The 16050-nt window shown below is 33.9% G+C and overlaps 1 protein-coding gene across 1 annotated transcript; it reads right to left on the bottom strand.

The window, feature by feature from the left end:
• Positions 1-13561: 13561 nt before the first annotated feature.
• Positions 13562-15535, bottom strand: LOC127126198 (gibberellin receptor GID1B). Its single transcript, XM_051055084.1, has 2 exons — positions 15260-15535; positions 13562-14889 (listed from the first exon to the last, which is right to left on the bottom strand). Exons 1-2 carry the CDS (start codon positions 15296-15298, stop codon positions 13888-13890), a joined length of 1041 nt encoding a protein of 346 aa, XP_050911041.1. The 5' UTR covers positions 15299-15535; the 3' UTR covers positions 13562-13887.
• Between the last annotated feature and the right edge of the window lie 515 nt (positions 15536-16050).

Consider the following 16050-nt stretch of genomic DNA (forward strand, 5'->3'; position numbering starts at 1 on the left):
AAGAAAAGGTTACGCACAAAGAATTGAAGAAAAAAGATTAGAAAGGTATCTTTATATTTCATCAATTCATTGATCCAGATAATTTTGAAAAGGCCAGTGATGTAGAATCAGCGAAAGAAGCATGGAAACCCTGGAGAAATCGTTTGGAGGTGCTGAAAATGTGCAAGAGGTGAGGTTATGAACTCATAAAAGAATGTATGAATTGCTTTAGATGGAAGAAAGTGAAAGCATAACCAATATTTTCACTAGGGTCACGAAATTGGTGAATCAAATCAAGGTATGTGGAGAAATGTTGACATCAAGATCAGTTGTCTCAAAGATCTTGAGGTCATTGGCTCCAAAGTTCGACCACGTGGTAGTAGTCATAGAAGAGTCGAAAGATTTGTCAACAAGGAACAAAGAATGGTTGAAAGACCTGCAAGCAAGTCAAAGAGTGATTTGGCTTTGTAGGTGCAATCAACAAGAGAAAATAAAGGCAAAGGGTAGTGGTTCGACAACAAAGGTAGAGGAGGCTACAACAGTTCAACTGGTAGAGTAAACCAGCAAGAAGGAAATTATTCGAATCAGAGAAGACCCTCATGCCAAATCAACCACTGAGGTGGTGTTGCAAATAAAGGAATAAGAGCTGGACAAAAACCTGATAAAAGTCACGTTCAGTGTTTCAATTGTCAAAAGTATGGCCACTAGTATAGTGATTGCCCTAAAAGAGATAAGAATCAAGAAAATGACGCAAAGCTGGAAAAGCATGAAGAAGAAGAGATATTGTTGATGCACAACAGAAGATGAAGAAAGATTCAAGGACCAATGGTTCTTGGACTCATGATGCTCATCACACATGACTGGTAGGAAAGATTGGTTTGCCAACATAAAACCTCAATGAAGAACATGGTGAAATTTGAAAATGACAATACTCTAGCAGCTAAAGGTATTGGTGATGTTCAGATTATGAGAAAAGATGGCAAAAGATTAGTAATTTCCAATGTATTATATATACTAGGCATGAAAAGTAATTTGCTCAGCATAAGACAAATGTTCGAAAAGAATTACAAAGTTTCGATCGAAGACAAAATGACGAGAGCTCTCAACTCAGGTGGAAGGTTAACCTTGAAGGCTCCCATATCTCAGAATATAACCTTCAGGATTGATCTTAATGTGATGGAGCACAAATGTCTTGCAATTGAAGATAGCATGGATGAATGGATATGGAATTATACACTTTGCCTTCTCAACTTCAAAGACATCAGAGATTTGAAAAGAAGAAATATTGTTTCAGGGTTACCAGAAATTGACATTCCAAATGAAGTGTGTGAGGAATGTGTGCAGGAAAAGCGGCACAAGAACAACTTTAACAAGGATGCAGGAAGCAAGTTAAAGGAATTCTTGAAATCATATACTCAGATGCATGTGATCATATCCAGGTGGATTTGTTTGGAGGTAATAAATACTTTGTCACATTCATAGATGATTTTACTCGAAAACTATGGACTTACCTGATCAAGAAGAAAAGTGAAGTGATTGACATATTTTCCATTTTTAAATATATAGTCTAAAGACAATGTGGTCGAAAGCTCAAGATTTTGAGGACTGATAGAGGTGGAGAATATGTGTCAAAATACTTCGACATATTATGTAAGAAAAAGGGATTGTGCTTGAGGTGGTGCCACCTTACACTCCACAACAAAATGGAAATTCTGAAAGGAATAATAGAACCATCATGAATATGGTGAGAATTATGTTTAAAGGTAAGCATCTATCAAAAGAATTATGGGGAGAAGTTGTGTCGACTGCAACATACATTTTGAACAGATGTCCGGTAAAAAAGTTAAAAGGAATCACGCCAGAAGAATGTTGATTTGCTGTCAAGCCTAGCTTGAGTCATTAGAAGGTATGTGGATCTATAACATATAAACATGTGTATGATCAGTTGAGAAGAAAACTAGATGATAAGTGAAGTCAAATGATTCTAATAGGATATCATTCGACTGGTGGATACAAGTTGTTCTACCTAGTGAACAAGCAAGTAGTGATCAGCAGGGACGTAATCATAAATGAGCTTAAGGAATGGGATTGGACTAAAAAAGTCAAGAAGGATTCAGTGAGAATCTTATGTGAAGAACCAACAAGTGAAGTCAAAAGAGAAGTTAGACAAGAAGAAGTCAGAGGTCAAGCAAGCACAAATAGACCTCAAAGAACAAAAAACATGCCTACAAGGTTGCAAGAATGTTTCATTACATTAGATGATATGGTCGATGATGAAGGTGAGTTGTTACATTATTCTCTTTATGCAAATGTTGAACCAGTCAATGCATCCAAGGCATTAAAGGATTTGAAGTGGATGAAATCAATGAATGAGGAACTGAAGTCCATCGAACTCAACAACATTTTGTCACTTGTCGAGTTGCCTGAAGGCAAGAAGGAAATCAATGTGAAGTGGGTATACAAGGTGAAATTTAATCCTAAAGGAGAAGTAACTCGATACAAGGTAAGACTTGTGGCAAAAGAATTTCTTCAGAAAGAAGGCATCGACTTCGACAAAGTTTTTGCACCTGTTGCTAGAATCGAATCAATTAGGATGGTTGTTGGTCTAACAAACATAAACAACTGGAATATGTGTCAGAGGATGTGAAATGTGCATTCTTGAATGTCCCCTTAGATGAATAAGTTTATGTGGCATAACCAGTTGGGTTTCTGAAACAAGGCGAAGAAAGCAAGGTATACAAGAGCTTGGAAAAAGAAAATAGTTAGATTTCTAAGGGAGGAAGAACTTTTTAAGTGCACAACTGAGCATGGAGTATATGCAAGAATAAGCAAGAGTGAATTGCTTATATTGTGTCTCTATGTCGATGACTTTTTAATAACATGTAGCTGCAAGAAAGCGATCGAAGACTTCAAAGGCGGTCTTAGCAAGGAGTTTGAAATCTCCGATCTCGATAACATTTCATACTTTCTTGGCATAGAATTCTAAAAGAGTAGTAGAGACTTGGTGATGCATCAAAGAAGATATGAAAATGAAATACTCAAAAGATTTGAGATGGAAGACTGCAATTCGACATTGACACCTACTGAACCAAGACTGCAATTGTCGAAAGACTCAGAAGAAATTGATGTCAACCCAACAAGTATAGAAGACTTATTAGGCCATTAAGATACCTTTGTCACACAAGACCTGGTCTAGCACATATTGTAGGTATGGTGAGTAGATTCATGCAGAAGCCAAAGGTATAGTTGTCGAAAAGAAGAGTATTTCAATAGAAAGTTCAACTTAGCTTTGTTTGTTTGTTTTAGTTGAGTTAGTTAGGTTGGTTAGATATTGTTTTGTGTGCAAGCAATCTCAGGCTATAAATAGGGAGGTGCTTATCATCATTTGTAATGCAGTTGTATAGATAAAAGTTGAATAAAATTTCAGTTTGAAAGCAGAGAAGTTTCTCTGCAGAATTCACAAATCTTCTTCTTCCCCTTTTTTGTTGAAACCCTAATTTCCCTTTCTTCCCTAATTCATCTTTTCCTTCTTCTTTCATTATCAATTGTGCAGCAGAATCATCTTGCAACCAAGGTGGGTTGATTTACTTGAGTGAAGAGTGAAGAACAAGAGGAGTAATCAATCAGAAAAATTGATTCTTGTTCATCAAGATTAATTCAGAATTCTCCATAGGTTTGGTGTAATTCAACATCAGGAATTCATTTTAATTCCAACATTGATTACACCATATACACATGATGAAAGCTCTATATATATGCATGCTAAACTATGTCATGCTTGCAAGAATTATGTTATGGTGCATGGTGTTCTACACTCGATTACTCCCCTACAAGTTAAGGAGGATTCAATTGGACGACTTTGATCTTGGTACACAGTTCTTGAAATGCCCCTATACCAAGCGGTTTGGTGAGTGTATCAGCTACCTGCAGAGAGCTAGGAACATGTTGTATCTTCATGTGTTTAGAAATTACACTTACACGTACAAAGTGAATATCAAGCTCAATGTGTTTGGTGCGAGCATGGAGAATTGGATTGTGTGAGAGAAGATGCGCACTAAGGTTGTGACATAGAAGTGTTGGAGGAAAGAATGTTACACCAAGTTATTTAAGTAGAGATCCAAGCCAAAGAAGTTTTGATGTAGTATGGGGTCAGGCAAAATATTATGCCTCGATACTTGATCTTGCAAACAATAATTCTTTCTTAGAACTTCATGAGACAAGATTAAGACCAATAAAAATGCACGAGTCTGATATGGACCGACGATCATTAGGATCACTTGCCCAGTCAAATGTCACTGTAGGCGCGAATGGGGAGTTTACTTGAAGCGGGAGCCAGTGATAGAAAGAAGCCATGATGAATGGTTCACTCAAATTATGCATTATGTGTTTTGCAATAGACAAATGATTTTGCAGAGTTGAGGCCATGAATTGGGATGCCTTGTTGACACTAAAGGCAATATCTGGCCGTGTAAGAGTCACATATTGAAATGCTCAAACAATGGATCTATAGTGATGAAGCTCATAGAGAAGAGTTTCACCATGCTTTCCTAACTTGCAGTTATTTAACATAGTTGTGTTGACACCATTAGCATTGTTCATGTTGGTATGATTAAGGAGATCACGAATACACTGGGACTGAATGAGTAGAAGGCATCATGAAGGCATTCGTTTAATTTCAATTCCTAATAAATACTCAAGGTATCCAAGCTTCTTGAGGGAAACTTGTCTAAAATGAGTCAATGAGTTTATTTATCAATACTGAAAAAGAGCTCTTGATTAGAATGCTGATGACTTCTCGACAAGTGTAACGATAATGTCAAAGTAATATAAAAAGATATCTTCTCCACGAGGATTGCAATTTAACAAGGTAAAATTATGTGAATACAAATGGGGGGTTTTCTAATGGTTTTTACGAGAAATAAATTGGTTCTAAATTCAATAACGAGAAAGCAATTAGGTTTTACTCAAATCCCTTGTATTGTCCCTCGTTGATGTTTAATGCATAATATGAATGGTAATGTCATTATATTTTCACGACAAACTAACAAAACCACTATACTCAATCCCTTTGTGTATAGCTTACTAACTTATATTAAAGGTCTCTTATCTCTATTCAACCGACGTAAGTGAAGTTAGGCGTTATTACGGTGCATTAATTCAAATGTCACTACTAAAGGTATCTTATCCCTATTCCACCAGCATAAGTAGATTAATTTCCCTAGCTCATACGCATAGGCTAAGGGTTAATATTCCCTATAATTCTAATATCATATTAATAGTGTATCACAAATAATACACATTACAAAGAAAAGACAATTAAATAAAATTATAACTTCAATTATTCATATAATATTAAATTAAACATATATCTCAACAGGTTCAATACAAGTTCATCTCATAAAACTTAATCTAGAGTAAATTAGCTACTCATATTACAATAATAAGTTACCAAGATAGGTGATGAAGTTTGCAAGAAAGTCCCTTGAAGAAAATGGCCTTAAATGCTCCAAAAATCGCTCCCCCGGTGCTCCTTACCGTCACATTCTATCTCTGAATCAGAATCCCTAAAAAATTAAAAAAAAGTCTGCCTTTTTATAGCTATCAAATCATACCAGAACACATAAGAAATTTCCCAAAAAATCCCCATCGCACATGCAATAGACTATATCGCACGCGCGATGTAGCGTTGGCTGCTCTTCCACGCACGCGATACCACTCTTTGATGCAGCGCATAATTATTCCCGTGGCTTGATCATTTTTGCTCCTTTTTCAACCAAAATTCTCTAAGTCCCCAATTCTTCATACTTGGTCATTTTTGCTCCGTTCTTTGACCATTATTCATTAAATTTGATCATCTTCGACTTTTTTTTCTTTGTTTCTTCAACAGAAAACATTCAATGACATAGTCTCATCACAACCCCAAACTTGAATTATTGCTTGTCGTCAAGTAACTTGTGTGCACTGCAAATTCCAAACAGAAAAATCATTTACAACAATAACAAGTGAACATCACCGTATGAAATTTATTTTACCTGACCACCATTCTAGATTCCAACTGAAATCCGACAAATTCAGAAAGCATCCTCAATCTTTGACAAGTACTTAACTTGTCTCTCATCTTACCATGACTCACTCAATTGATAGGTAACTAATTCTCCTATTGTTATCATACCAACTTTTTTCCTGATTAACAATACTAGAGATATCGCTATTGTTGTCCTCACTATTCATTTTGCATTCTTTTTCTCTTTTTTAGAAGAAGAAGTTATTTTAAACTGCTTATTTTCTCAATTTTTTTTTAATTTTTAACCGTTTTTCTCTAGTACCACAATTCTAAACTTAAACCTTGCTCACTTCCAAGAGAAACCCCAAACTTATTCTTTTTGATACAACTTTAAAACTAAAAACTTCTACCTAACTCCAAAGAGAGAGTGGAAAGATGTAATCTTTCAAGTCATGTGGCTAATAAATAAGGCTAAGTCACTGAAAGAATGACTAAGCTCGAAGTGGTTAGTAAAAGACTTTACCTATTACTACATGGTGGTTTTAAAAAGGCTCAGAGTTCATAGCAAAAAACTGCCTTTATGTGTGTAAATCAAACCAGGCAAATTGAATCAGAAATAATTCAAACCTGATAAAGCTATAATGCATGGATACACTCAATGAAAGGAATAGTAAACAATGAAAGTTATTTGACTCAAACCTTACTAGTTGAGGTATATGAAGGTTGAGTACGAGTCTGTTAATTCCTTTTTCATCCTTTTCTTTCAATTCATAAGTCACTTTCATAACGATCAAGTTTCATCTGATGGTGCTTTTAGTTCATCTGTTCAATGCTAAACTTGTAAATTTTGTAAATTTGAAAGAATCTGCAGTAGAAAACTCATTCATTAAGAGAACATATATAGTGTTTGAGAAACGTGTGAGAGTGGTTAATTCCTCTTATTGAATCTAACTACCAACATAAATTAAATTCTGCAAAAACAAAGAAACTTGTTAGAAAAGATGGGTTGCCTCCCATGAAGCGCTTCTTTAAGGTCCTAAGCTTGACCATTCGATTTTTTATTAGGGCAGCATATATGACACGAAAAACACATCATCCTTCTTCTTTCTCTTGTTTGATAGGAATTCCATTACTTTGAGGAATTGAAGGTTTTTCTTCCATATTCTCTCCACCTTGATAGTATCGAACAAGGCATAAATCTCACCCAATACTTCATCTATCTCTCCTTTTTCATCAGCCTTTTTGCTAAATGTAGGAATATTCTTTTGTTGAAGATTTTATTGTTGGAGATCTATGTCTAAACGAATTATTGAATTTGGAGTGTCATCCAAAACTATATAATCTTCATATTGCATTCTTGTTCTTTTCCCACATATATTTTTCACCTTCACTTCTTCTATTCTTTCTTCTATTTCATTATCGGATGGTGTGCACTTTTCTTCTTCTTTTCTTTTTCAACTCCTCATTCATCAATTACCTCACATTCATGTTTGACTTCTCTTTAAATTTTCGCGTCTTTATGACTATCTAACATATTTTCATAGAAATCTCCACTACGTCTCAATTTTATTGCTAATTGGCTAGATACTTGACCAAGTTGCATCTCTAAATTCTTGAAGTATGTTTCCATGTCACTTCACATGTTTTTTTGTATGCCTATTTATTTTCTCGAAATTGAGTTGAGTCATATTTATAAACTAAGTCAAGGTTTCTTCAAGTTGAGATGATGAATCCTCCTCCCATGAATGATCATTGTTGATGTAAGGTTCTGGCTCTGAATAATTTCTCGCATTTTTTTGAATTAGAGTTTTTGTTGCAAGTTCCTTTGAATAAACTTCAAACTTTCCCAAGTTAGCATAGATTCCATCTTGCATGTTTGTCTTCACCTCATCTACCACATAAAAAGAAGAATACCTTAGTAGCAATGCACTAGATAAAAAAAATAAACAAGAATAAAAATAAAAAATAAAAATAAAAATAAATAAAATAAAAAACTAAACCTAACAAATTTCACACAAAAATTGCCTTATTGAAATTTGCAATCTTCGGCAATGGCGCCAAAAACTTAATGACTTCTCGGCAAGTGTATCGATAGTGCCGAAGTAATATAAAAAGATATCGTCTCCACAAGGATTGTAAGGTAAAAATTATGCGAATACATATGGGGGATTTTGAATGGTTTTTACGAGAAATAAATTGGTTCTAAATTCAATAACGAGAAAGCGATTAGGTTTTATTCAAATCCCTTGTATTGTCCCATGTTGATATTTAGTGCATAATATGAATGGTAATGTTGTTATATTTTCACAGCGAACAAACAAAATCATTATACATAATCCCTTGGTGTATATCTCATTCACTTCTACTAGAGACCATATATCTCTATTCAACTTGCGTAAGTGAAGTTAGGTGTTATTACGGTGTGTTAAGTCAAATGCCACTACTAAAGGTATTCTATCCCTATTTAACCAGCGTAAGTAGATTATTGCCCTAGTTCAGACGCTGAAAACAGGCATGACCCGCTGGGCATGCCCGTTTTGCTCGCACTTCAGTGCGGGGCGGGGCAATGATTTAGGCCATCACCCTCTAATGCGTCTGCCCTGCCTCGTCCCGTTTTTTTCGCGGGCTTTTGCGGGCACGTGTATTTACATAAATTTTTTCATTTTTAGACTTAAAGAATGCAGTGCCCGTGGGTTTTCCCCGCCCCCGCCCTCACTTTTTTGCGGGGCGGGCCTAAGTTTTAGGCTCACATCCTCAACTATGACCGCCCCGCCCCGACCCATTTTTTTGCGGTCTTTTGCGGGGCGGGCCTAAACGGGGCGGGCATGCCCGTTTTCCACCCCTAAATAATATGCATTACATATAAGAGACAATTAAATAAAAAATAACTTCAACTATTCATATAATATCAAGTGAAACATATATTACAACAATACATTACCAAGATAGTTGAGGAAGTTTGCATGAAAATGCCTTGAAGAAACTGACCTTAAATGGCTTTCAATGCTAAAAAAATCGCTCCCCTGGTGCTCTTTGTCATCATATTCTGTCTCCAAATCAAAACCCCTAAAAAAGTCAAAAGTATGTCTTTTTATAGCCATCAAATCATACCAGAACGCGTCAGAAATTTCCCAGAAAAAGGCTCAATTGCACGCATAATTGATTGCATTGCGTGCACAATGTTGCGTTGGCTGCTCTTCCATGCGAGCGATACCACTTTTCTCCTTTTCTATCGCGTGCGAGATGTAACGCGTAATTACTTCAGTTGCTTACTCGCTTTTGCTCATTTTTCTGTCAAATTTCTCTAAGTGCCTAATTCTTCATACTTGATATTTTTACTCCTTTCTTTGGCAATTACTTATCAAATTTGATCATTTCAACTTGTTTTTCTTTGTTTCCTCGACAAAAAACATGCAATGACAGAGTATCATCAAATATCATCCACATAAACTAGTGCAAAGAGAGTTACACCTTGATGTGAGTAAATGAACAAAGAGCGATCATATTTTATATTTATGAAAGCAAAATGAACTAGTGTCTGAGTAAATTTCTCATACCACACATAAGGGGACTGTTTGAGACCATATAACGCCATGTGAAGTTTGCTTACAAGAGATGGATCTTGCTTTTCAAAGCTAAGAGGTTGAGTGATATAGATGTCCCCTTGCAAAGAGCCTTTGAAAAATCCATTATTAACATCAATTTGTTAAAGTTCTCACTTGTGAGTCAGTGCCAAAGTTAGAATAACATGAATGGTGGTTGGTTTGCCAACCGGTAAATAAAATGTATCGTTAAACTCATGCGTACCAGAGTTATGTTATGGTACATAGTACTTTATGCTCTATTAAATACAAAGATAAATCTTGTCCCATTTCGCTCGTTGTGATGTCTAATAGAGAGGATATACAAATACAATTATTCAAAAACTTTTAAAAAAAGTTTAGTAAACTAATATTCTTGGAAAAATACTATTTAGAAGAGAGTTGGTGATTACGATTTCTTTAAATTAAGAAGCAAGTTACCGACCAAACAAAATTGAAGTTGTTTGTGTATGAACTCCAATAAAGAAAACTCTTCATTGACAATAACTCTTCATTTTGTCGCATTGAGGAATATTGTCAAGACATAAACAGCTAATTTACTAAGGACAAATAACAATAAGACATAAAATAATAAGCACAAGAAAGGTGAAAAATAAAGCTTAAATCCAAAAATTAATAATAACAACCATAAAACATGTCCTCTATCTATGCAAAAAAAAAGTCAATAAAAGACAAGGTTCCATGTCCTTGTCTAAGCTTAGCTGTTTCTACACTTAAAACACTTTAAAGCAATCCCAACATGTGTTAATATTTTTAATTGGATTTCATTTTTGGTTCCCAAAAGTGGTCCCTAATAAAGAATACATCCAAAACTCCCAACCACTAGAAAAAAAATAGTAAAGTAAAGGGTTCTTCTCTTTCAAAAGAATGCCAAATTCCTGTTTTTGATGTTTAGCAAAACTCCAAACATAACCTGATTGAATAGGCAATTGGGAAGATGACAAGAATTAATCAGATTGATGTTGAAAGATGGTGAAATTTATGATTCAATCATTCTTGCCATGAAATCATTTCATTTCATGTTCTTTTTTGGTGGATGGGGTTTACTAGTAGTTTCATTCCCTCCAACAAGGTTCAATTATATCTTTAATCACATGTAACTTTATAGTTAATTGAATTTTAAAAAATTAAATATCTTATTATCTCATCTAACTACTCTTAATTTATTAAATATTTTTAATCATCTTTAAATTTACAATTAATTAATTTTCTTTAAGAATTGATATCTTTTGGCACCAATAATTAATTAATTTTCATAAAATATATAAACTAATTATTTAGCAAACACAAATTAATAGCAAATTTAAATTGTGTTAGCTACTTAAAAAATTGTCTTAATTTAACTCTAAAAAAATTAGAGGAATCTTAGTTTTACCTTTTTTTTTAATGTAACTAGAATGAAAAGAGGGGTGGTAAACCAGAGAATAAAGTAAATTCTTCATCTTTTTTACCACTAGTGCACTAGTACTACCTTTTACTTCTATTATATACATTTTCTGATGATTCAGATGCTAAAGATGATATAGGCATGCTTTATATTTTGGAAGGTCCTAACGACAAAAATAAAAAAGAGTGTTACTTTTAGAATAGTAAGGAAAAAACAAAAGGTTAAACTTTTTCCTACTTTTCTAGTCAAATGGACAAGTCATTCCAAATTTTACTTATTTCACCTTGTCCTATATCGTAGGCCTCCTACCCTAAACCCTTTTCATTTTATTCTTCAACTTTTGTTGTTTTAGGGTATGCTTTGTTCTTTGATAAAAATTAATTAATTCTAATTAAAATTGATTTGAATGTGAAGTAATTATGCTTGGATAATTTTGTGATAAATTGAGTTGAACAGTTAAGTATAGAATGTAAAATAATTATGTTTGAATAATTTTATGAAAATTTGTTTTAAGACGGTTAGTTAAATATAATGTGAAAATTATGTTTAAACTCAAAATTATAAATTCTAATTTAGATAGAATCAGAAAAATTAAATATTTTAAAATCAATTTTATATTTTGAAAATTGTCTTTTACTCTTTTAAAGGTTAAATCAAACATACACTCAGTATGTCTTTAGTATTGAATCAAATTCAATCAAATCACATTAAAAAAAATCATATTAATGCATAATAGTGTTACCTTCTTGAAATCAGGTTAAAAAGTGCATTGGAATGTGATAATAGTACTCTACTTAATACGTTGATTCAAACATATATTTTTGTTGTTGGGATCAGGTGAGGTTAGTAATTATTTCAATCGGAGGGATACATCTAAAAATCTTAGCATCCTGCTCTCGTGGAACAATTCAGAAGATAAGTTCATTTGGGAAGCTGAGAAGAACTGTATCTACTCAGGGCCAAGAGAATAGCGAAGACGACATGACCTTCACACCAGTTGTTCAAGGATCTTTAGAAGCGAATATGGGATGCTCCGGTGCATAGTAAGATCAAAAACTTCATCTAGAGAGTTACAAAAAACTATATCCTTGTCAAAGTCAATCTGTTCAAGAAAGGTATTAAAGATTCTCCTGAATGCCCTCTGTCACAATTATGTTGAAACTTTTGAAGACCTGTTCTTTGAGTGCAATATCTCTAAGGTTGTTTGGTTATCATCCCCTTTTGCCATGTGTATCCCACCCAATTCTGAGGTCCTTGGCTGGTTATATCAGTGGCTCTCAATCTCTGATCCCAATGGAATCCAGTTGATATGTTACACTCCGTATAGTATATGGTTTGGTAAGAATAAGTGATTTTCAATGCAGGTTGTTTTAACTCTATCATGATAGCTGAGGAAGTTGTTGATAAAGCCATTAGTTCTCTAAGGCAAATCCTACTATAAACTTCAGGAAGAAACTGATGACTAAAGGTGATGCTCAGAATCTTCAAAGAGATCACACTCTAATCCACATGGATGTTGGATGCTTTCCGGATGGATAAATGGTTATAGCTTGTGTGCTGACGGGTAAAGGTGGAAAGACAATCATTTCATCCACAAAGCGGGAGAGAATGGATACAACTCTAGTTATGGCAGAAGCTCTGGCCATTAGGTGGTTTCTCAAGTTTGCTTTGGATTTCGACTTGAAGAACATCTTGGTTTTCTCATACGCCCTCACAGTGGTTGACTGCATTAACGATCTTGATTTCTCGACGGCGCTAGAGCCTATTATTCTGGATTGCCTCTCTTTTTGTAATAGTTTTAAGGATTATATTTATTTATATCTTAATCACGCCTTTAACATGTGTGTGCATTCTCTCGTGGGCCTAGGCCATGACGTAGGTTCTAAAATTTGGCTTGGACATTTCCCCTTTGATAGGAAGTTTCATTTTTTAAATCATCATGATCCTTTTTCCTCGTGGATGAATGAGTCTTTTTATAAATAAAAAAACATATATTTGCCCCACCTCTATTAACTTCTTATTAGATTAATGATCATAATCTCAACTCTTAAGAAAGTGTTTGATTTTATTTATGGAATACTCAAAATTGATTACGAAGATGTATAATTGATTTTAACATATTTAATTGCTCTAAGATAAAATTGATTATGCTTTCTAAAATTAATTTAACTTAAAGTATAGATTTATAACTCGAGTATAAATGTGATTTTTATACTTAAATTTAATTTAAATTTTAGTAAATTTTTTCAAATATAAATCATTTAATTCAAAATCAAATTATTCACCGGAGAACCATGTGTCACATATTAACAAAACTATTACCAAAAATATCTTAACTCACATCTTTTAGGGTTTTAATATTCCTTCATTATGATATGCAAAAGGGTCTATGATTATACCCCACACCAAACTTTTTCCACAATTATCATGATGCAAACATAACAAAATCCAAGCAATAGTGAAACACTATTTGTGACACAAGAAATTAAAACTGTTGAATTGGAACTATAGCATAATACAACAGATACAATCAAGACATTGGCTTCTATCATAAGAAGAATCCAATCCAACTAAAAAACAAAAGCAAACTTCCAACACAAACTATATATATATTTATATAGAGAGAGGTTTTGATGTTCTCCATGTAATATTCACTAATTAGTACTACAAAGGAAAATACAATCCCCAAATACAAAACCATCAATCAATACCTAATCTTCAATCTCATCTCTTAAATTGACCACCATAGATGTTTTAATAATAGTTAGTAATGCTTCATAACTCTATTATAAGTACACACCATTACACCACTAAGTAATAAAAAAGTACAAACACTAGAGAGAGAGAAAAAACAAAATAAACCCAAATGAAAAATTGAAGCTTTTGTTAAGTAAGGGTAAGGTTTAGTAATAGTATTAACAATTAGGATTAACAAAGTTCTTGATTTCGTCCATAAGGCAATAGAAATGATCATTATTAGGCAAGAAGTAAAAACCAATAGTAGCCTCCTTAAGGAAAAGAAGTTTAACCTCTTGACCAAAACTCCTCAGACCTTCCACATAAGCCAATTGCCAATCTTGTAAAAGATCCAAACCAGCAACACAAACAAGACTTTTGGGAAACTTGTTGAGTCCTTTTAGATTTTTTACCCCTTTAGGACCAAACGGGTTACAAGCAGGGTGGTCTCTATCTTCACCTTCTGGTAAAAAAGCTCTCCAATACCAATCACGGTCTTGTAATCTAACAAAGTACTTTCCATCTAATCTAATTTCAGAACCTGTTCTCTTTTCACCACCAAACAATGGATGAAGAAGAATGTTCCCTAAAACCTCAATTTTCTCTTCTGAAGCTTTCACTGCTACATGATGAACAATGTTGCCACCTGAACTATCACCTGCCATGTAAACATAAACTTTCTTCTCCTTCCCACTTTGAAGCCACTTTCTTGATTTCACCCATTTGAGTGCATTCCAACCATCCTCATAACAACATGGAAACCGATGCTCCGGCGATCGTCGGTAATTAACCGAAACAACCGCGGCTTTACAAAGGCTCACCAGTCTTCTGCAAAACGTGTCGTAGATAGCACTGTTTGCTGATGAATGAGAGAAGCTTCCTCCATGGAAGAATATTATAACAGGAACAATCTCTGTAGTGCTCAATGGCTTCTCCAAATCTACAACACCCCATTGAGATTCATTCTCTGAAGATGGTAGATAAACTCGGTTGAATAAACCACTGTTTCGATCTACATGATCAAACGAAAATACCCCATCAACAGGAATCGCGTTTGCCGGCACTTTTCTGTCGAGAAACTCTGCTAAATCTCGGTTGAACGTTCCATCTGCTCGTCTTAGAAGATTGTAAGCAAGCTTGAAATTGGAAATAAGCACATACGTATTCAATGGAACAACACTCTGCAAAAAAATTCAAAAAAAAAATCAGATTGTTTCTATTTTTTGCGTTGATTCGGCACAGAAAAAGCAGAATATAAAAAAGGGCTATGTTCTTTATCACAAACATTGAAGAAAAGACAAGAATTTCCAAGTATTGTGAAACAAAATGAAACTCAAAGATTTCCAATTTTCTAGAAGAAAACAGTGTTAAAAAAACCAACCCAAAATAAAGAAGGAAACAACAATCAATAGATGTATCATAAAAGAAGAAGAGAAAAAAGTGAAGTTAAATGTTGGAAGTTTCTCTAAAACAAAACATCAAACAGAAGAAAGGCATAAAAAAGAGAGGTTGAAAAATATATGATAGATGGAAGATGAAGATGATGATTACCCTGGATTCACTGGGGTTGAGTTGATTAGTACCAGTCATATTTGAAGAGAAAAATGGAAGAAGATGAAGAAGAGAAACATAGATAGAGAAAAAGAAGAAAGAGAGAGAGGGAGAGTTTATGATTGTGAATTGTGGGAAGTGTGTGTAATAAATGAAGGATTGGGTAAAGAAGAAGAAGTGTACAGGACTGTATATGAAACAAAAGAGAACAGAGCTAGTTTAGCTTATTAGTAGTAGCTTAGAGAGAGAGAGAGAGAGAGTCAAATGGCGAAGACGGTAGACACGACAAACTGGGCGGCCGAATTTAACTGTTTAGATGGGTCCCTCCATTTATTCTTTAATCTTTTATATAAAAAATGTGGAAAGTAATTTGTTTGTTTATTGGAGAAATATGAATAATTTATCAAGAATATTTCTTAATAGTCTATATGTTTCTTAGTTACCATGTAAAATTATTTAAATATCCATATTTTTGTATACATTCGCAACGCACCAAATTTTAAATAAATTTTGAAATATTTTAAAGATGTATTTTTATAGTAATTTAAAATATATTATACATCATACTGAGAAATCATTATATATGTGAATTGAGTCGGAAGTCATTATACACGTGAATTGAGTCGGAAATATAACTTCGTGAATATTATGGATATACATCTATATAACATCTTACAATTTAGTTTTCATGTTATATGTATTTAAATAAAGATTTAAAGTAGCAAGACTATCTAAAAATGTTATTAATAATGTTATACGATCGAAAAACACTACTGGTCTAAAAATATTAC

This window comes from Lathyrus oleraceus, chromosome 3 (assembly GCF_024323335.1).
Source record: "Lathyrus oleraceus cultivar Zhongwan6 chromosome 3, CAAS_Psat_ZW6_1.0, whole genome shotgun sequence".
Taxonomy (NCBI): Eukaryota; Viridiplantae; Streptophyta; class Magnoliopsida; order Fabales; family Fabaceae; genus Lathyrus; species Lathyrus oleraceus.